Source organism: Aotus nancymaae, unplaced genomic scaffold (assembly GCF_030222135.1).
Source record: "Aotus nancymaae isolate 86718 unplaced genomic scaffold, 86718_ANA_hifiasm-v0.15.2.pri h1tg000041l, whole genome shotgun sequence".
Taxonomy (NCBI): domain Eukaryota; kingdom Metazoa; phylum Chordata; class Mammalia; order Primates; family Aotidae; genus Aotus; species Aotus nancymaae.
In genome coordinates, this window is record NW_026988455.1 from 2,290,312 (window position 1) to 2,314,091 (window position 23,780).

General features: G+C 35.8%; 1 protein-coding gene and 1 pseudogene across 2 annotated transcripts in view; both read right to left on the reverse strand.

The window, feature by feature from the left end:
* Positions 1-8,928: 8,928 nt before the first annotated feature.
* Positions 8,929-23,780, reverse strand: part of ADAM10 (ADAM metallopeptidase domain 10) — a 153,433-nt gene continuing 138,581 nt past the window's right edge. For both annotated transcript variants that reach the window (XM_012443127.3, XM_012443128.3), the window contains exons 12-16: positions 23,587-23,770; positions 22,789-22,897; positions 22,081-22,301; positions 11,302-11,428; positions 8,929-9,366 (exon numbers count right to left, since the gene is read on the reverse strand). In XM_012443127.3, coding sequence (XP_012298550.1) covers positions 9,272-9,366; positions 11,302-11,428; positions 22,081-22,301; positions 22,789-22,897; positions 23,587-23,770 — 736 coding nt within the window. In that variant the 3' untranslated portion in view covers positions 8,929-9,271. The remainder of the gene's footprint in view (positions 9,367-11,301; positions 11,429-22,080; positions 22,302-22,788; positions 22,898-23,586; positions 23,771-23,780) is intronic.
* On the reverse strand, positions 11,948-12,038 carry LOC135268729 (small nucleolar RNA U13; annotated as a pseudogene).

Here is a 23,780-nt window from a genome sequence, read left to right on the forward strand (position 1 = left end):
GTATCAGCCATCTAAGCAGTAATACCCAGTGTGTTCTGCAGAACTCAGAGTCTTCAGGGGAGAAAACAGCAGAAGAGTTCACTAGTTTGGGAGCAATGCATACTATAAGATGCGTTTACATATCACAATCAGTGCTAGCTTCTTAGAGGCTCTAAGAAGTATCTCATCAAAAAAAACAATCAATAAAACAAAATAAAAACCCATGTAATTCAGCATTTCCATTTGTCCCTGGAATTTATACCTCCTGTTTTTTCCTGAATATGTCTAAAAACCTATTTGTTATTTTTTAAAAAAACACCTAGAATTCTGTGGAAAACTGGAAAATGTTAATCTGGAGGCTTACTGCAGGAAAATGTCATCTTCAAAACATTTCACTTCCACCTTTCACTATGAAATAGTCAAGTAAACAATACCATCAATGATTTAGCTAAAGAAAACATTCATCCAGATGAATGAAACACAAAGCTAGGGCCTCCCATTCTATTTCCAATTTGAGCTTTCTGAATACATTTCCTCTTCTTTCAGTTGTTGTTACTTAGATGCTTGAAAGCTAAGTTATGCCTTTTCCATTTGAAACATGGTGGGTATGTTTCATATTCTATAAATACAATGCACATTAGATTCTGAAAGAAAGTTTCTCTCCAGGGATGAGGGAAGGAGGTCATGCTGCCACGGGATTTAGAATGAGGTATGTTAAAAGTCAGAAATACAGCGTTGGTAATGTGTTGTCATGAGACTAACTTTTGTGCCTGTCTTGTGAAATGAGCTTCATTGCCTACTTACAAAGCATACAACAACACAAATGTTTATTGAACACCTACTATATATAGCCAAGTTCAAGAAAATGGAGATTAATAAAGCCCAGTCCTGCAGAACATTCGAGAAGGAAAGGGCAATTCAGGGAAAAGGAAAAGCAAATCCACAGTCACAAAAGTAGGAAAGAGCATGAAACAGTCAACTGCCAATGGTTACATCATTTCTAAAAGCCTGTGACAGTTGCTTGGACTAGTTAGAGCAAACTTTTACCAAAACTCCAGAACTCAGCTCAGGTTTTCTCCTCTGGGAAGTCATCTTGGCTCTCCCTACTACCTACCATGTTCCATCTGCATTTCCTCTAAGCCACCAGGGCATCCTGTGTTTGTAGCGTTTCCAACATAAAGCCCTCTGTATTGTAACTGCAAGTCTCTTTCCTTCCACTAGACTCTGAGCTCCCTGAAGGCATGGACTGCAGTCCTTTGGGAGCTGTGAAGACAAAATGCAGTAGGTTGATAAGTGAATGAGAGCTGAAGGAGCCACTGAGTATAGATGATTCTCTCAAGTGTTTGGCTTGGATGAAGCAGAATTATATTGCAATGTGGTTTGTGCTATGAGAGAAAGATGTATAGAACTCCAGGGAGCAGCAGATCACAGGGACACCTCCTTCACCCTGGCAGGAGGCTAGATGTCCTAATCCTAAATTTATAATAGTCATGATACAGAGGCCCAGGTCTGAAAATCCAAGTGCCTTTCACAACTCCCAGACTGTTCGGTGAGAATAACAGATACCATATTTTGGTTGTCCTCCTTAGAGAACAACCAAAGTATGATATCTCCCAAAGTTCAAGCCAGCTCTTCAGCAAATGAATAAAATGCAAAGCAAAAAATAAAATCATTAAAAAAAAAAACCAAATCTCAATGACTAGGCTGACATATAATAGAGAGCAAAAACATACCTTTCCCCAAAGAAAAATTAGCTATCAGTGCCCAGTATTTAACCAATCAACAGTATTAAAAATTCTATGCAACCTATTTAAACTCTCTTCACCAATCAGATTTTGATTCAAGCATCTTTTTCACAAGGAAGAATTCTCTGACCTTCCTGGCAACATCCCACCCTCCTTTCTCAGTCCTACCTCTGCATTAACAGCTCTTGGATCACCCAACACCTCCTCCCCCTCAGCATGTATCACAGCTGAAATTGCAAATTTATTCACATGATTATCTGATATCTGTCTCACCACACGACCATAAGCTTCACCAGGGCAGGAACATTGTTAAGTTCTTATTATCTAGCCAAAACCCTGGCACAATTAAGTGTCTAAGTAGTATCTGTCGAATGAGTAAGGTAACTGGTCAATGCATATCAGAAAACACACACTGTAAGAGCCAAAGAATTCCAAACATCTCTGATACGTTTCAAGTGAGAAGGAGGAAAATGGTTAACAAGTCAGTTCACTTAAATTACAGATGCTTTTAAGAAAAATGAAAACCAACCACAATCACAAAACTAATGAAGAATATATTGACACCTTAATTTATAAAAATCGGCCTGTTGTATTTAGAAACACAAAGGCTAATTCCCATACCCAAAGGACAAGGGAAGAAAAACATAGTAAAATATTCATTGAAAACAAAGAATAAAATTGCTTAATTTGCTCAGTATAACCAAATAACCTTCATTTTTCCAAAATGATTTCTAAATCTCATGCAAATGGAAGCACTTTTTATGTAAGACAACCTACACTCTATCAAATTATTCTCATTTTACACTGAGAACAAACAACTACAGGATATCTTTTTAAAGATCTATTTCCACCTCCAGGGAACATGATCGTTTAAACAAGGGCAGAAGAATCTAGTTTACTGTACTGAGCTACTGAACATTTATGCCAACATGGCACACACAGACTTAATGTGCATAAGCTGACCACACTCCCTGACATGTTTAAGAGAAAACAAATATTTTACTTAAGTAGCTAGTAGCCCCACAACACAGAGAGAGAAAGCAGAGACCCAATGGTCTGCTCGCTAAGATTGCTGGATGACAGATAGCTTCAAGAGTTCACCCTAGCAGTTACAATCAATTAATTATTCATTGTAACTAGAGCAGAATATAATTAATTATGTTAGCTTGACTGGTTCAAGTTTAATTCCACTAAAACAATCATTCTGAAAATCATTATGAATACAGGTCGTTATCATGAATTACTGCTAAAATAAAAAGAGTAATATATCAGCTTCTATATGAATTTGATTCACATTTAAAACTTTTTTTTTTCTTTATTTGAGATGGGGTCTTGCTATTTTGCTCAGGCTGGTCTCTAACTCCTGAACTCAAGTGATCCTACCACCTCGGCCTCCCAAAGTGTTAGGATTACAGGTGTGAGTTATCATGCCCGGCCACATTTTTAAAACTTTTATGGAAACTTTCAAATATAAACACAGGTAGAGAAAATAGTAAAATAAATTCCCAGTGCCCAACACCAGCTGCAATAATTATTAACTCGCAATCTTGTTTCAGCTATATCCACACACACTAGCCAACTTCAATCCTTCGATTATTTTTAAGCAAAAACTTATACATCATTTCATTTTTAAGTGTTTCAATTTGCATCTCTAAAAGGGGTCCTTTAAAAATGTAACACTACCATCACACCTAAAAATAATTATTAAAAACCTTAATATCAAATATCTAATTTTCACGTTTCCTATGGTGCCAACAGTTTGTTTAAATCAGTATCCGAATAAGCCCATAAATCATCTTGATAGACATACCTCTTAAGTCTCCTTTAACCCATCACTGTCTTTTCTCCTTGCATTTCTGTTGTTGAAGAAGCAGGGCCATCATTGGTCGTGTAGTTTTCCAGAGTCTGGGTTTTGCTGATTGAGTCCCTTGTATAACATTTGTCTCTCTGTTCCCAGTATTTCTAATGAAGTGGTAGTTAGAGCTGGAGGCTTAATCATGATCAGATGTGACTTTGGCAGAACTGCTTCTTAGGTGGTATATGTACTTCCATTAGGAGGCACAAAATCTGACTGCTCACTCTTCATGAGGTTAGCAGTCACTGGTGATTATTGTCTAGATCACCAATTGTTGGAGAGTAAAATGGTGCTATCCTAATTCTGTCATTTCTCTTTAGTAGCTGGAATGTCTTTAAAAGCATAGCCCAAAGGTAACTAAGATTCTGTCCACTACCATTATTAACTCATAGAGTTAAACATAATACAATGAGTTTCAATCTCTTGCTGGTATTATCCTTGCTGATGCTAAAGTTATCTCAGTTTTGGCCAGTGGTAGCTTCAAGGTGCCTCCTTAATCTTTCTGATAGAGCTCTAGTACAAAAGAATGTTTCCTAGGTTCTTCTTGTACATTTCTTTCTTATACTTGGAATTAGTAATTTATTCAAAGGAGTCTGGTTCCTTTGAAGAAAATGGTATTTAGAGACCACAACTCGGCCACTAAATCTGACTTTCCTTTGGATTATGTCTAAAGCTTATCAACTTAATTAAGCATGAGGCTTCTATTATTGTTTCTGATAAATTCATGTGGCTGCATATATGTGGGTTTCTAAGGATGGGACTCTGCTTTTTTAAAAATACATATATTTTAATTGTGAGCGTAAGACTTGGTACATCTATCCAGGAGACAGTACCATAATTTTTATCAATGACCCTCACAAAACCTTTATTCCAACAATTCCACTTTTAGAAATTTATTTTATTATTAGGGTAAGGATTTTCCTAAGAATTGTTTAAAATAATAAACAATAATGTCCAAACAATGGGAAATTAATTTTAAAAAACCATGCAATGCATCCATAGAAATACTTATAGTCATTAATATGATATACAGTATCAATGCACTGTTAAATAAGAAAGGTGGGTTACAAAAGTGTATTATGCTTTTATCACACACATAGAAAAAAGTCATGAAGTCCAGGTACCCAAATCTTTTTTTTCTTTCTTTTAGGGATGGAGTGTCACTCTGTTACCCAGGTTGGAGTGCAGTGGCACAATTGTGGCTCACTGTAGCCTCAGCCTCTCCTCAAGTGATCCACCCGCCTAAGCCTCCCAAAGTCCTGGGATTACAGGTGTGAGCCACCGTGCCCGGCCCTGCCAGGTATTCAAATCTTAACAGTGCTAACTACACCATTCTCTGTATTTCCACTGCTGGTTTAGGATTTGACTTCTCTGGGTCTGTCAAATCAGTACTACTCCTTTATCTGCTTCCCTGTTTCCAAAATTTTGTTCTTGTTCAATTCACCTTGTCCTTGTTCGATTACCCCTAGACCCTATTACTTTAGTGGAGATTTCAGGAAAAAGCAGACACTAATTAATATTTTGCTCAACCCTCTGTTTTTACCTAATGTCTTGTTGTTTTTTATAAGAGAAGAGCTGCTCTGAAGAGCATATCAACTATAAAATATGTGCATTTCTAACTGAAAATAGTACATACATGTATATATCTAAAACACATAAACAATACAGCAATATAAAACAAAAAGGCTCAATTTATATCCTAATCATATACAGAGTTGAATACAGAAACAATAATGAAAAAAACTAAACTGGTAATAGGGCCAGGCGAGGTGGCTCATGCCTGTAATCCCAGTACTTTGGTAGGCCAAGGCGGGTGGATTACGAGGTCAGGAGACTGAGACCATCCTGGCCAACATGGTGAAACCCCGACTCTACTAAAAATACAAAAATTAGCTGGGTGTGGTGGCGAACACCTATAATCCCAGCTACTTAGGAGGCTGAGGCAGGAGAATTACTTCAACCTGGGTGAAGGTTGCACTGCACCACTGTACTCCAGGCTGGCAAGAGAGCAAAGCTCCATCTCAAAAAAAAAAAAAAAGGACCCAAAATGTAATGGTTCAACAAAATAAAAAAAAAAAACTAAACTGGTAATAAAGGGAAAAGTGTATCAAATGGAAGTTGTTTTTAATCAGGAACATAACATGAGAGATGCTGAAGCTGAAGTTGTTTTCTGTGGGGCAAACCAATCACCTCTCTAGTTTCTAAGAAGTTGAACGTGGTTTTGGGGAAAGTAAAATTTTTTACAACTTTAATGACTTCTCTAAAGATGAACCATCCCTGGCAGCAGTTATAAGCACATTCGGCTTGCAGTTAGTTTTGGGAGACCTTGACCCTTTAAATATGGATAATGAATAGTTCTTCTTGTACTCCTGAAAGTGAACTGTCCAGGTTTATAATGCTTGACGCTGATACCTTCAATAAGAAAGGCCTTCTCATGCACAAGCCCCCAAAATTTCATAGATGCCAAGGACACCAATCCCATCTTTGTAGAAATAGTAATAATGAGGTCCTACTACAGGGACAAAGACAAGGACTTAGGGTCAAGTAGTTTGCTCAGCTTGGACAAATCAGTTTTCACCAGTCAGTGGCTGTGACAAAAACGAGGCACCCAAAGCACAGTGCCAAAAACATCTCACAAAACGAGACTGATCAGAGAAAGTTGTCATTTCCTTAAATAAACGCTTCCCCAAACTGCATGACATTGCCTGACACTACAGGGAACGCTAAATTCAGAAGCGGTTAATACATTTATTTTATTTCTGATTTTGTTTGTGAATTGGTGCCTGCATTTATAAAACTGGGGAGGGAAAGGGGAGGAAGAGACGTGGGGGGGAAGGAAGGAGGAAGGGACTGTCAACAGAATTTAAGCAGTCAATTACAAGTAAAAATAACTATAATTACCCAAATTAATATTGACAGTTTCATAAATAACTAAATATAATATACATTTGATGATGGTCCTAAATTAACAAAGTAACTCTCAAAGTATTATATATTTACTCATTTAATAAGCATTACTTATAGCTGACCTTGACTAAAAAAAGAATTTGAAGCAGATTACCCCATGCAGGGAACTATTCTGGGCTTACAATTCCTTTTCTAGATAACACTGAAATGTCAATTCTCTCCATATTTGCTATGAACCGAAAAATGTTGGCTCAAAATTTTAAATAGACTTATCATTAAACTAGGCTTTTTAAAATAAATGAGGTACTTAGCATTCAAAACTTTGAAAAACACAGATAAACAAGACCATAAGTTTTCAAAATGACTCAGGTCTTCCACCAAAACAAGCACTGAATATTGATTAGAAACAATGTAATGCATTAGTTGGGTGTTTTAAAAAGGTTTATTGTGTGCACACAAAGTATCTAATGGGAAATTTTCTACATGGACTCCAAAGTATTAATAGGAATAAAGATAATCCATACTTCTGTAGGAAGAGACAACTCTCTTTCTGCTTAATAATCTCTTTCATTTAGTAAGAAAACGCTGTCTGGTGGGAAGCCTCTTGTGATAGTTCTCAGAGTTCAAAGAGTAGAGAACCTTCAAGTTGATTTAATCAAGTCTATTTATTAATGCATTTCAAGTTTCAAAAAACCTTACATCTTTGCACAATACTTTATTTTTTGCAATTTTTAGTAAAAATTTCCAAAGTGAACAAAAAAAGATACTGTATAAAACACAGTGGACATTAAAACTGACAGTAGTATTAGATCTCATTTGTCTTGATCCTTTTATTTTACCACATCTTGATTCGCAGTGGAAAGAGTTCAGTGCATGTATCTCTTTTCAGAAAACATTTAACTTAGATTCAAAATAAAATAGGGCAGTGTGTGTACCTGCCAAAACCCTACCACAGGATAACATTACAAGCAAAAAATTTACATGTTCCAAAGTCTACCACACTCAAGAAGTTACTAAGAACTCTTGCAGAATAAAAGTCACCATTTTAGAAATGCAAACCCACTTCCAACCTTTGCACAGTCCAAAAACAAAGGCATTTAAATGATTTAAAAGCAATTACATACATATCTACCTACTTGTTTGTTTAGAATTATTTATAGTCTATCTGGGGTTTCATGTACAAAATTTGTCTCTAAATCATGTACAAAAGCTGTATTTTGAAAAAGTCACCGCACACTGTACAAGTTTACAAGGAAGAGATCCCATTATTTTCTCTAGCATTTTTGGCCTTGCTGGCTTGTGTCACATTATGAGAATGATTGTGTAAACCTTATACTCTTAAGAAAAAAAGAAAAAAAAAAAAAAAAAAGCCAAAACACAGAAATCTTTTCAACTATCTCTAAATTTGTCTCCTATGTGAAGTCAGGAAAATCATAGTTTTACTTCTAATTGAAGTGATGTAGTTGGAAAACAGAAACAATAAATGTCACAAGCTTAAATTTTTGTAATGCCCCTTCCATTTCCTGCATAGCAACAAGCCTGTTAATACATTAAATGTTTTTGCTTTCTCTTTCTTTACAATGCCAATTATTTACACCTGTTTCAAAAATAAATTTGGAATGGGACATTGTGCTGTCTCACCTTCAATGCTGTTAAAAATTTTAGGGAAAAAAATGTCAGAAGGCCTATCTACAATCTTAACTACTACTTGAGCAAAATACTCATCTTTAGTGGTTTACCAATGATCAGTGATGATATGCTGAAAAAACTGTTCAAATATTTTGATAAAGACACAACTTTTCTGTATCAGACAGAAAACATAATTAGCATACTTCAGAAATATGGAAAATACAAATAAAAAGAATCATTTCATTGACCTAATTTCTATCAAAGCATGAATAAAATTTCACCTACCAATTCAAAAATGGAATTTAATTAGAAAGTTTAAAATATGTAAGCAGAAACCAGACATTTACATAATGAACTCTGACGTAGTATGCTGCTATATCCAGTTTGCACAACACTTAACAGTGTTCTTCAGCATAGTCATCTGTGCCCATAGCAGCCATGTGATAAAGAAAAAATAAGTATCAAAACCAACTCCATTATAAGAAAAAGGTAAATTGATTTTCATTTCAAAACTGCCTGTGTAAAGCATTACAGAATCCTGGACCACTGAATACCACCATTCTCTGTTATCCTGAGTATGTCAATTAAACAGTAATTTTTCATTAAGAGCGGAAAAATTTTATAATACAAAGAAACATCCATATTGCAATTTCTGTTTACAATTGCACACAGAAGTACAGTGTACGTAAGAAATACATGTCTGCATATAACAAGGTATGTACATTGGCAAGTGATGTCTCCAATGTTGAGGTGGTTGAGCCTCCTAGCCTTGATTGGCAGTTGAAAAAAATATATATATTTCAATTTGTGGTAAAAGTTTATCGAGAGCCAAGTTTGCCTGCAAGTGAAGAAAATGCAGCAACGAAGAACAGGGAACACGGGGCACATAATAATATTCTAAGACTTTGTGCCATCAGGTTAAAAATATCTGTTCATAAGAAAATTGGGTTCCTTTTCCACCTCCCACCCCCAAATTGCAATTTTCAGGCTTTAAAATTTAAGTAATTCCACCTGGTCTGAGGACATGATCTCTTGCCATTTTTTCTTCATGTTTACTTGTGAGGGTTTAGTTTGGAGATGATGACTTAATAGGTTTCTCTTTGGAGTGAAGTTTTCCCATTGTAGGCACTAGGAAGAACCAAGGCAAAAGCTGCAGTTAACGTCGCATGTGTCCCATCTGATAACTCTCTCGGGGCCTCTGACGCTGGGGTTGCTGAATGGGCTGTGGAGGTCTCCTCCTCTTTAAAGTGCCTGTGAGCCACAAACAAAAGCAAAACAGATTTATTGATCATGAGCTTTGTAATCTTTAAAAACAAAGCTGCTGTTTCAGTAAGAAAGGTTTTAGTTCAATGCTGTTCAGTAACATGGGCCACCAATGTAATTTAAAATCTTCAGATAGGCATAACAAAAAAGGTTTAAAAAAGTGAAATAATTTTAATAATATTTTAAATTTTATTTAAATTAACATAGCCCAAGTACCATTTCAATATGTAATCAATATAAAAAATTACTAACAAAATATTTTTTATACTAAGTCTTCAAAGTCTGGTATGTATTTTAATTAAAACAGCACATTTCAATGGAAACTAGCAACACTTCAGTGCTCAACAGCCACAAATATTATATTAATTTAGATTAATATCACAGATTCTGTGGACAGAATCCATGAGGAATTACTAAGTGTCTTTGAGCAAATGCCTTAACCTGAGATTCAGATGCCTAGACTGCAAAACAGGGATGATAATTAATTTATATAGTCTGTTGTAAAGATGATATAATTCATATAAAAATGTTTAACACTTTTTCTAAGGGTTCAATAAATGACAGCTAGTTTTCTTAGTTTTTAAAGGTGCTATTTACTTAAAATGAAATCAATATACACAAAATGTTTTAATGAATGAGAACATAATTAATAATAGTATCTAAAAAGTGTCATGTGGCCCTTAGAAATCCTTAAATACTAATATAAGTTCCAGAGTGCTAACTAATATTGTGAATTTAAGAAAAGCAATGATATAAAAATCAAATATCCTGTAATTCTCACTAAGATACTGTCCTAGCATGACTACTGGCTGTATTGCCCCAGACAGGTAAATGCAGGTGAACTGAGGGAAAACAGAGAAAAAGTTTAAGAAACCTAGTTTTGAACTACTTTGTATAAGGTAGTGTATTTGCCTGAGGCAAGACACTTCATGAGAAGTCTGAAAGCTGTAGGAGAGGGAACTGCTGTCATTTACCTCTGGCTCTCCCCTGCCATTGCCCTGAGACAATGTCTGTCCCCACACCTGTGGAGAATAGCCACAAATACCTTAGAGAGGGGGAGGTATAAAGAGAGGGAACTAAATAATATGAAGGGTTTATTTCCTATCCTTTTCTTCTCCCAATGCCCACAGCTAATCTAAAGAGGGTCCTTCCTCATGCTATGTCTCCTGAGAGGTAAAGGGTGGAGACAAGAACTAAAGAGTTGTTTTCAGGGATGGAGAATACTTGACTGTGCTTATTTGATGAATGAATCCTCTACCCTAAGACTCTCCCACAAACTGGGATCTGCATTTCCCCATAAGCATCACTCTGGTGGAAAATGAGCTTATGTACCAGAAAATACTTCAAGAGCACAAACAAACACTAAAAATAATAAGAGAGGCAGGTGCAGTGCACGCGCCTGTGGTCCCAGCTACTTGGCAGGCTCAGGTGGGCCTCTTGAGCTCAGGATTGAATCCAGCCTGGGCAACATAGTGAGAGAAAGAGAAAAAAGAAAAAGAAAAAGAAGGAAGGGAAGGGAGGGAGGAAGGGAACATGGAAGGAAAGAAAAGAGGAAGGAAGGACAACAATATGAGAAGCACAACTATTAGAATAGCAAGATCAATAATTTTAAAGTAGTTTAACTACCATAATCAAAACAAGAGAATATATTAGAATATGAAAAAAAAAGAAAACAGCAAAAATTAAAATTTCCAGTTTTGAATATTTTCAGACACTTGGACAAATTAGCATTAATTGAGCAATCACTGACTAGACTGGATTGACAAAAAGCACACAAATATCAACTAAATCATTCATCCAATAATCCCATTCTTAGGGAGAAAGTACTAAAACATTAATTACTGAAGACTCATTTATAATTCAATTCTACCTGCTAAACAATTCTGAGTTACATAACTACGTATCTTGCTCAAATACACTTACCTGGAAGTGGTTTAGGAGGAGGCAACTTTGGATTACTACTTGGAGTATGAACACTGCATATCTTAATAAATCCAGCCATTAGCATGATCAGAGCAATTCCCATAAGTAATACTGCCCACCAATGAGCCTAAAAATAAACAGATTTTTTCCACTGAAAAAAATCTACAAAATATTTTAGAATATTTTTAACAGTATATAAAACATAGAATAGAAAAACAGTATACAAAACATAGAAGAGAATAATAGTATATAAACATAGAATAGAATATTAAAATTTTTAAAGAGCATTTGTTGGTTAGGAATTGTATACATATATTAGATATCTGCACATATCTATTATTAATATGTTTAAATTGTAAAGTTTATAAAGTGGTTATTCTTGTTAAAATAAATCAAATAAATGAATAAAATAAATAAAGGTTTAAAGGAGAAAATGAAAATCACCCAGAATTTCAACTCCTAGAGGAAGCTACTCAATCTGATTTTCTTTTCAGTCTCTTTTCTGTATATAACAACATCTGTCATACACATGAACACAAATACTAAACTGGGGTCATCTTGCATATAGTTACATTGTACTTCCCCATGTTATTAAATATTTTCTAGCTTAAATATTTCCTTTTCCCCCCCCTTATTATTTTTACCCCCTCAAATGGGGGAGAACAAGGTTTGAGGGAGGCACATGTCACACATGACTGTGAAAACCCAATCATCACACTTATGAACTACAAAAGGATCTCCTCTTATACTCGTATACAAGTTTTGTTTGCTTTTATACTTCCCATGGCTTAGAAAGCATGTAACTTGCTTTAAATTCTACTAATGAATAGATTTAAAAAATTATTCTTTAACCTATATTGCTTTCTAATTACCAAAGTTAAGACTGAAATTCTATCTTTTGAGACCCCCTTTTCCTCTTTCATTTCATTTGGAACTGAAACTCAGACTACTGTTATGAAATTAATTTTTACACACATATAGTTTTCATTACATTATATTTTTAAATATGAAAAGTGGAAGAAAATATATATATTAGCAGCAGGCAAAGTTTATGCAGTCTTAGAAGAAACCAAAACTTCACTTTTAACTTGACCTATATTAAACAAGTCAATTAGTCAAGTAAAAAAACCTTCAAAAATTATTGATAAATTTATAGGAAAATTACTGTGTCTAGTCTTAAAGTCTTATTTGACAATTCCAAATGTTCAAACTTTGTTTTAAGACCACATGTACTAATAAACATCATACAAAATATTTAAAATTTTAAAACTGAACCTTCACATTTATTTAACACAGACTATTGTAACACATATATAGTTAATACTAAATGTTTCCAGCAAAACTACCATTTAGGAAGATTTTTATGACTTAGGGACTTACAACAAACTGGGTACCATTTCTACACTGTTTACTTTTTCCAGCAGTGTTTATGTAATTAAAGTAATACTAATGCTAATTTTAGCATTAATGAAAGTAATGCTAAAATTAAAAGGCACATTCTACACTGTTTACTTTTTCTAGCAGTGTTTATATAATTAAGGTAATACTAATTTTAGCATCAATGAAAGTAATGCTAAAATTAAAAGGCATGTTGTGGCAAAATTTCCCAAGCCACTTTCTCTGTGTGCACATAAAGACTTTCCTACTTTCTAAAAATTTGTTTTATTTTGAAATAGTCTCAAACTTAAAGAAAGTTGCCAGTACAATTCAAAAACCTTTTAAAAATCTGCGGCAGGGCGCAGTGGTTCCCAGCACTTTGGGAGGCCAAGGCGGGTGGATCACCTGAGGTCAGGAGTTTGAGACCAGCCTGGCCAACAGAGTGAAACCCCGTCTCTACAAAAAAAATACAAAAAGTAGCCAGACATGATGGCAGGTGCCTATAATCTCAGCTACTCAGGAGGCTGACAGGGGAGAATCGCTTGAACCTGGGAAGCAGAGGTTGCAGTGAAACGAGATGGCACCACTGCACTCCGGCCTTGGCGACATGGTAAGACTCCATCCCCTGACCCACCAAATTAAAAAAAACTTTTAGAAAATCTGGAAGCACCTTAGAGTAAGGTGCTAGCATCATGCTGATACTCCTGAACATTTTAGCTTATGATTTCTACAACATAAGGGTGGTTTCCTAGGTAACAAGACAATCACCAAAATCAGGAAATCAGTGCTGGTGTATTACTAACATTTAATCCTCAGACCCCATTCAGGTTTTGCCATTTGTACCAATACAATCCAGTGCAGAATCCTGTATTATATTTAGCTACCATATTCCTTTAGTCTCCTCTGATTTGGAAAATTTGCAGTCTTTCTTTGGCTTTTATGACCTTGATACTTTTGAAGATTACAGGGCAGTTATTTTGTAGGGGAATGTCCTTCAATTTGGGTTTCTCTGGTGTTTCTTTGTGATCAAATTCAGGTCATACATCTTTGGTAAAAATAACACAGATGCTGGGTTCTCATTGCATCCTATCAGGTGACACATGATTTTGATTTCATTACTGCTAATGTTAACTTGCTCACTGGATCACGGTGTTATCTGCCAAACTTTACCATGATTCTTGTTTCTCTTTTGTAGACAATATTTTGTAGGGATGTAATATGGAAGTATGTAAATATCCTGTTCTTCATTAAACTTTCAATGTATTCATTTATTTATTTATTCCCTCATGGTTTCCTATTATATATATATATATATATATCAATTACTGACATTATTTCATTTTTTGGACATGTCCTCATTATTCTTTAAGCACTTTCTTACTTTCTGGACCAAAAAGAAGTTTCTGATTTATCTCATTCTTTCCCGACTCCAGCCTTGGAATCAGCCATTTCTCCAAAGAGATCTGGTTTCTTTTAGTCCTATCCCTCCTATGTAGACACCTTCCTCATTTCACTTGCACTCTTGACATCCCATGTCATTCACTCCCCCACAGAGGTGCACTTCTCATCCTGCTCAGGCTCTGAAACCCCACACTGGTAGTCTTCCCCATCTCACACCTTCCAAACCTGGTCAGGTTCCAACACTCTGCTCTGTGCCACTACAGCTCCCCAAATTTGGTGTGGATGCCTACCTTCCTTGGGCTCACCTAATGGCTTTAGGAATTAACTGTTTCAAAAAAGGAGAGGAAACAAAAAAAGGGAAAGAGAGCTATACATACATACATATGTATGTACACATACACACACATATTCAATTTTCAAAGCAAATTTAGAATGATTTAGACTTGTGTCATTTCTCAGGCTTATTTAATTCTCAGATTAGATCTCTGTGCAGAAGAGTCCCACAGACACCTTCCTTCTCTTTATTTTCATTTTTATTGTTCAATCTGTAAAAAGTGTATCATGGTTGTCCCTCACATTGCTTGTTATGGCAGGGACTGCAAACTCAAATGCTTTCATGGCAGGTAAGATGTAATACAATTCAACCTTACTGCTTAAAGATCTGATTTTTCAAGAGAAGCACTATATCTGAATTTTTATTTAAAATCTGTTTTTAGATGCTGGCAAACTTGTAAGAAATTTCTCAAAACAATGTGTAGAATATACAAAACATGCTGATGGGACTGAATCTGGCTTAGAAATTAAAACTTTACAATCAACTTTTTAAAAGCCATTTCTTGAGACTGCCAGATTTTTAAAATTTTTATTCTGTGGTCTATAAAAATCATGTTCAGACTTATGCTTTCCTTGTTAGTCTTTAGAGTGATGTTCCCATTCATCTATTACATATGTTTTCCATAGACTCCTATTAGTTTTTGTTTTTATTCATCCTCAAATAATTGACCTGCTATTTACTGCAAGACAGGGTAGAAGGCTACCCTCAGTCTGTGAAAGCAGTACAAGACCATTTGAGTAATGCAAAAAGTTTAGCATCCCTGGGCTCCATCCATCAAATGCCAGCAGAGTTCCATCAGTTCCTCTGACAATCACTGTACATTTCCAAAACACCTGTTGGGGAAGCAGTAACACCTCTAATGTGAGCCAATCCATGAGTGCAAAGGGTTAAGAGCTTTCCTACTAGCTTTCTCAGGTTGATGGGCAAGTTATGTTACAGGAGATACACTTCTATTCCTAACATTCATTATTATCTTGAACACATTTCCTTCCTTCATCTCTAATTTTTATGAAAATATGGCCATCAGTGTTATGGATACCTAAAATATGGAACTCACCATGTCACTCCTTTATGTCAAACCCCTCTTCAAATGCTTCCCACCAAATATTTCCAAGATAGACCATTACGTAGGATAGAGGAAAAAAAGCAAAAGCAAAAACTTGAGTACATGATAAAGTACAGCAAAGTGTGTATGATTCCATTTTTTTTAAAGGTATATATCTTTAAGAGTGATATAGAGTTTCTGAAGAATACACAAGAAATCCATCCTGGAAAGACTAGGGGTCCAGGGTAAAAAAAAAAAAAAAAAAAAAAGCCTACTTTCGAATGTATTACTCTGTCAATTAAAAAAAGAATAATCAAAGTTTTCAAAAGAAAAGAACTAGAAAAAAAGTTTGTTTTGGAAAATTCATAGTTCTGTGACTTTTTTACATGCTCTGTCCCCATAAAACCTTTCTGTACTCTCTACTTCTACCAGTTCTTAAGAACTTAGCTCAGCCAGGTGCAGTGGCTCACGTCTGTAATCCTAGCACTGTGGGAGGCTAAGGAAGGCAGATCCCCTGAGGTCAGGAGTTCAAGATCAGCCTGGCCAACATGGTGAAACCCCACCTCTACTTAAATACAAAAAATAGCTGAGCATGATGGTGGGTGCCTGTAATCGCAGCTACTCAGTAGGCATTGAGATGGGAGAATCACTTGAACCTGGGGGACAGCGATTGCAGTGAGCCAAGATCGTGCCACTGCACTCCAGCCTAAGCGGCTGAGCAAGACTCCGTCTCAAAAACAAACAAACAAAAAAAAACCACCTTTGCTCTGGCACTACCTCCTTAAAGGCTTCCCCTAATAGGTTCTCCTAGTTTCTGTGAAAACACCATAAAGACTGAAAATATGTTTCTCTGGCCTGTCTTCTCTATCCCAAACTGACCTGTGAGCTCCCTGAACTTATATCCTACTACCTCAATACCCAGCCAACAAAACAAATACCTGTTGAACTAGTTATTACAGGTAAGTCATTACTTAAGTACTGACCTTGACACATAACTAACAGCTCATTTATTATTTCTAGATTGCCTAACACATACAAATAATGTGACAAGGCTGTTACAACAGAGATAGGACAGTAACTGGTTTTGATAGATTTAATGATAATCTTTTTAGTACCCACACACTCTTTTTTTTGTTCTTTTAAGAGATAGGGTCTTGTTCTGTCACCCAGGCTGGAATGCAGTGGTGCAATCATGGCTCACTGCAGCCTTGTCCTCCTGGGCTCTGGCAATCCTCCTGAGTAGCTGGGACTACAGGCGCATGCCACACTACCCCGCGAATTCATTTATATATTTATTTGTATACACAGGGTCTTGCTAGGTTGTCCAGGTTGGTCTTCGACTGCTGGTCTCCAGTGATTCTCCCTCCTCAACCTCCCAAAGTGCTAAGATTAAAGGTGTAAGCTACTTAACGGGCCTATAGATTTAAATAAAGCGCCATCCAAGTATGCACTATGGCAGTAAGAAAGGCAGATTGGAGAGAGCACACTCAGATTTAATAGTGGTTAAAACTGTATAAAACAAAGGTAAGAAGAACCTAGTTCCAGCGCAGATCAACACATATATAATATGGCACTCAAGCCCTTGAGAACTTCCAGTTCTTTCTAGCACAATGTTCCTGGCTTTCTTCTAAATTTTTTCAGGTAACTGCGTATCTTAGAAGCCCAATGCTTGAGATGTTTTAGTGGCAGTGATAGTAGCTTTTATGAATTCAGTGTGTGAGGAAATGGAATATGGCAATGGATGTAAGATAGCAAGAAAAACTAAACAAAACAATGGTGTATCTGAGAATATTAATAAGTATGGCCACCTTTGAGAGTTTTTCTTTTTAAAAGAGAATGAATTAAATGCTAAGGTGCATGCTTTCTCCTTTAAATATACTATAAAATCAGGGGAAGGAATACTAACTAGGATAGTCAACGTAAAATATGTGTTTCATCTCAAAAGAAAAGATAAAATTGTCCACCTGTTAGTCTGAAAGAAAGGAGAGTTGCCACTCATTCAATGAACATTTACTGAGTATAAACTCTGTGTCAGGGTCTTCTATGTCAGAGACAAGGATGTTAAGCAAAACTTCAGGGACAAAGAGAAGACATCACTCTCAGCAAATGCACTCTGAACTTCCCATGGGTCACAGGACCATGTGGGGCCCACAGCTCCTTGTCATGATACTATGTCATCCCTATGGGAGCAGAAAGTTTCCTTTCATTTTGTCAGAAGATATAATACTATAATCTAGACTTTGACTATATACTCCTTCTGTCCTTCAAACTCCCACCACCAGCAGCAGCAGCAGAAGCAACAATCTGCCAAGCCGAAAGCAACTTGCTACTAAACTTTTGGTTACTTTAAGCTCAGCCTGGACAAGCAGGATAAAACACCACTAAAAGGAACCCAAAAACGTTCCAGTTTCAAAGCTAAGGTAATATACACAATTTTCACTCTTTTCCATATAAATTATCACATTCGAGAAATCTGCTTCCCTCATCTAGCAGATGTAAACTGTCCCCTCACTATATGCTAAAAACTCTGTGATAATATTACACCTTTGTTATTAAAGTTTTGTAAGTGCTATGCAATCTATGTGGTCTGTTCCACAAAGCAATGAAGGACTCTAGAGATCCACAACCACCTTCCATTTTCAACATATCAGGATGACAAAATGGAAAATTTCTGTTACAAGTCTTTTTAAAAAGGAGTCATTGTATCGCAGAGATGGAAAAAAATGGCAGACAAACTTTTAAGCATACACCATCACCTACTGACTCAGTGGGTCTGGAATGGAACCTGAGAATTTGCATTTCTATGATATTCCCAGGTGATGCCGATGCTGCTTGTCAAGGGAATGCACTTTGAGATCACTGCTCTTGATCAGGGTTGGCAAATATTTCCCATAAAAGCCCAGATAAACACTTTAGGTTTTGTGGAGCCATACAGTCACTGTTGCAGTTAATCAAAGTACAAAAGCAGCCACAGACAACGTGTAAACAAATGGGTGTGGGACCACGTTCCAATGAAATGTTATTTATCAATACTGAAATTTGAATTTCATATTATTTTTAAAAGAATGATATTCTGAGGCTGGGCGCGGTGGCTCACACCTGTAATCCCAGCACTTTGGGAGGCCGAGGCGGGTGAATCACGAGGTCAGGAGTTTGAAACCATCCTAGCCAACATGGTGAAACCCGTCTCTACTAAAAACACAAAAATTAGCTGGGTGTGGTGGTGCATGCCTGTAATCCCAGCTACTCAGGAGGCTGAGGCATTAGAATTACTCGAACCCAGGAGGTGGAGCTTGCAGTGGGCTGAGATCACGCTACTGCACTCCAGCCTTGCGACAGAGCGAGACTCCGTCTCAAACAAACAAAAAAAGAATGCCATTTTGATAATTTAAAAAATTTTCTAATCATTTAAAAACATAAAAACCGTTCTCAGCTTCTGAGCCATACAGAAATAGGTAGGCATGGGCTGGATTTGGCCCACAGGCCATAGTTTGCCAACCCCTGTTCTAGATAAGTGGTTCCTAACCCTGGCTCTTCATCGGAATTAACTGGTGAGTTTTAAAAGACCCAGATACTTAAAGCCAAGAGATTCTGATAATTAGTCCAAACCTAAGGGTGATTCTGGACTACAACCAGGATTGAGAACTACTGGTATTAATCAATATTTTCCCAAATGACCTCTAAGGAGGATATTTAGGACTTAGTCCTTTCATGATAAAAATTTCTGGGGTTAGGTAAGTTGGTAAAATGAAGTTTAAAAGATTTATTTATTGCAGGACTTCTCACAATCTTCTCACACATCTCCAAGAAAGGGCTACAGTTTGGAGCAGTGTTTTCCAGATTCATTTGAACATCAAAGTCCTAGAACACTTAATGGAACTAGTGTTCTGTTAAGCATTTGGGAAACAGTGCTCTAAATCTTTCATTCATAAAGAATAGCAGATACTTAATACTTAGATGCATAAAATTATAGCAAAATATGAGCAGAAATTAATTTTAAAATGAGAAAGTGATTCTTGATAAACTAGCAATAAAAAAATACAAACTCCTGATAAATCTGAACAAATTAAAAAGAAAAAAGCCACAAAATATCAGGCAATAATTTTTAAAGGGAGGAGAAACACAATAAATTTGAAAAAAGAAGGTCAAGGTAAAAGACAGTTTTCTACAACGTCAAGCCTAACATGAAAGTTACAGAAAATCAGAACACATCAACTACAGAAGAAACTGGAAAAGAATCAATGCCCTCAACCCTTAATTAAAGAAAAAGATATGCTGAAACAAGGTCTCAACAGATTTATTGATGAATGCTCTTAAACTTTTCAAGAGCTAGATGACTCTTTGGTAAATCCAAAGGATGTTCATCATTATCTCCTGTCCAGACACACAGTCGGCACTCAGTAAACACAGTGAATGTATTTGGAAAAATCAAACTATAGCTGTCAACACAGAAAAGAATCATTTCCATGGTCCAGTAGCAGTAGTCAATAACCCATGCCCTGAAGTTCTAAATTGTGAAGGTTCTTCCTACTCTACCCTGCATGAGGAGAAAAGCTGCCACAGTGTACCACAGAGAGAAGACAAAAGGCCAGCAGGCACCACTGCAAAGGAAAGTAATGGAACTAACAACTCACTTCTCTCACAGCTTCTTACACCAGAGCATCCTGATCATCAACCAACTGGAAGGGCACTTCCCTGACATGATAAAGTAAACTATGCACATAAGCAAACGAGACAAGTAGCTTGTAAAGAAGTGGATGTTTATTATCTTATTGCTTGACGTGGTTAATGCCCACAAATGCACCAACGGCCTAGTGGTACTCTTCACACATTATGTGCATGCTATTCGAAAGAACTGGCATATGACTGTCAACAATGATACAAAATAAAGGCATGTTCTATTCCACACACACTTAAAGTCAATGTCTACAAACTTGAAAGTGTCTGATTAATTAGTTCCAGAGCACAAGAAAAGACATCATGTTGCCAATTCATTATGAAGCATTTCATCAATCCTCACATCTAAAATATGGGGAGAAAAGGTTAAAAAAAAAAACTTAGAAGATCATGTCTATTCAATATTTTTAAAGTGAAAATAAATGAGCTTTTGAAACTCTAAATAATTTAATGAGTCAAAATTAGAGATAATAGAGGAAAGTGAAAAAATACTATATTTAGATGATATGACTTAGTACGCCCAAACTCTAAAATATCTAGCACAATATCTACTCAGCAGAATGTAATTCTGAGATCCCCTTTCCTTTTCTGTATACGCTGTCCTCTATAGTAGATAAGTATACCAAATTTCAACATTTCTTATTAGAGATAATCAGAAAAAAAAATAGTTGAGTTGAAAATAAAGAAGGGGCAAGAAAGGTAAGCTGCTTGAAGTCACAGAATTGATAAATGCCAAAGATTACTTGAATCCTACATGATTCTCAAACCTGTGCTCTTTCCACTACACCATGGTACCAGATGAGAACTTCAGCTTGACAGGTATTTACTAGAACTTATTAAGCAACAAGCATAGGAGTAAAAAAAAGAGTAACATGTTTTAAGGAAACCTAAGTTAAGTCAACTGCTCAGCTATTTAGTTTGAAACCTAAGTAGATCTCCTAAATCCAATTTCAATAATCCTTCTACTACATGATCATTACATATCTAAAAACCACACATTCTAATGTGTCCTAGAAACAGTAAACATCATTTTAATGCTGGAGGTAACTATAAAACTTTAACTCTAGAATGTTATTAGAAGAATACCAAAAAAAAGGCTGACCTCCCACACCAATAAATATTTTGTGCTTTACAGTATCCATAGTCCTGAAAACACACACACACACACACACACACGCACACACACGTATGTTAAAAGTAATTTGAGAAAGGGGAATCTGAGTTCTAAATCAATTTCCAAAGCAAACTACATTCAGTTCAATTATAGCACAATCTCAAACGGATCATTTGCAAGTTTCCTATAGATATTTTAATGTAATTACTTTTAAAGCATGAACACTTAAGTTGAGATAGTCATTCTTGGAAATCTTTTAAGAAAATATCAGGTAATTCAGTGTTCATACAACTTGGAGAAACGTGGGCTTAAAAATAAGCATTCAGTGGATTACTGTTGGATGAACATCCATAATCATTAGTACATCTACCTGTGTATCTGATCTTACTCTGTTCAACATTTCCTATTATAAACAAGATGAAGACACAGAGATTATATTGAAAGATCAGGAAAAATCGTCAATTAGTCCATGATTTGGGCAAACAAGTTTTCTTGAAAATAAAATAAAATGAAAATTTTAAGTCCTATGAAAATGCCCTAATAATATGCACTGAAAGAAGTAACACATCCAGGAGATGAACTAAGGAGCACAGAAAAACAGAATGACTGCCATCACCTACTAAGCAATCTATGAATAATACACATGATTCTGATCACTTCAGAATAAAATAATAACCAGGGATACTGGAACTTTAAAAATCTTCACATAAAGTAATTCTAATATAAATAGTTAAGGTTGTTTTCTCATAACATTGATGACTTCTGGCCAAGTAAAATTAAGATCAAACTGCTTTAAGTTAAGGTTTCTTTGTAAATAAAAAACACACTTACCACAATCCATTCAGCAATGTTTTCATAGAGCTCTGGACTAAAAATTGCTTTTTTGAGCCTAGCTAGAGGACCATCAGCATCTACTAATCTGCACCGCATGAAAACATCACAGTAACCTCTAAAATCATTGCAAGGGGATCCAGGTTGCAGGGTGATGGTTCGACCACTGAAGTGCTTACTCCACTGCACAGACCCTGTACTGGCACAAGTTGATGGGTCCACTGGAAAAGAAATGCCAAATACAAGCTGAAGATCAGATTCAAATATAAGTTGAAGATCAGATTTCTAGTTGGGGAAATACAAAGGGGAAAAATACTGTCTAAAATCATTACCATAACATGTTATATAGACCTTTTCTAGTTAGGCTGGATAACACCATTAGTAATTCACATTAAATGTTGCAAAGTAAACAAGCAACCAGCAAGTCTTGATTTAGTGTCCACAATGACTTTAAAACCTTCTGACAGTGTTTATATAAATTACTGCTGTAAAGATGGCAATGTTTTGTCTAGTTTATCATTTTTAAAACATTGTAGAGACCCTAATAATAGAGACACAATGCTCTGTTACATCTGTAATTTCCTCAAGAGGACAGATTTAGCTGGATACTATCTGGCCAAACTATAGGTCAAAGTTTAACACTTAAAATTTAGGAGAAAATAATAGGTGGAGGCAGATTTTATACTCTTGTATTTTTAAAAGCCTTACTTTTCTTCATACAGCATACATGGCATAATTCTTTATCATCTTTGCCATCAGAACTGGCACAGGTACACTCCTCTAAGCCATACTTCTCACAGATAGAACCTGCACATTGCTAGAAGAAAAATAAAAGACAAATTATTTAATCCCTATACAGTCAAACCTATTGTTTATAGTAATAGACAAGCAAGTGTAAGTTTCCAATGTCAAAATATTTAAATGGAAATAAAAGTGAAAAACAAACACAGATGAGTATCAGAACTGAACTGCATACATTTGAAAACATTTGAAAAACAGTAAATGCAAGCAACATAGTAAATCTTATAAAGCAATGACAACTTTAAAAAATAAAATAAAAACAGAAAGAGATGAGACCAATTTTATGTTGGTTATTATGGTTTAATTTTAAGAAAAATTTAATTTTCTTCACATAGAGCAAAGTGATATTCAGCCAAAAAAGCTTTAAAGGTTTCATATTCAGAGAAGATGACCAAAAGAGTAATTTTATTTAGGCTACTGAAATATTTTATAAAACGTAAATATTATAGACAAGTCACATGCCGAGCAGCACAACTATGTTTCTCTAGATAATATCAACCACGTGTACATGAAAATATGAAAGACAAGTTAGTAGCTAATTATATGCCACATAATATATTCATGGTTTTGTTGGGGAATAGATAGGGATATTACTTAAACAGAGACCAAGATTACTTATTTTATGTAGCTTTAAGCATCAGTAATTATTCTGAAAAACAAGTTTTCTAAAATAAAATTTAAAAACATATAAAGTTAAATGCTTACCCCATTAATGCACACTTGCGTATGCCTATTACAGTCTGTGAAGTTTGGTTTAGGGTCAGATGCTGGGCAGAGAGCTGTGAAGCCATTACATATTCCTTCCCTTGCACAGTCTGAATCATCTCGACACTTCTCAGACTTTGACTTGAATGCACACTGTGCAGTACAACAAGGACCTTGACTTGGACTAGAAGAAA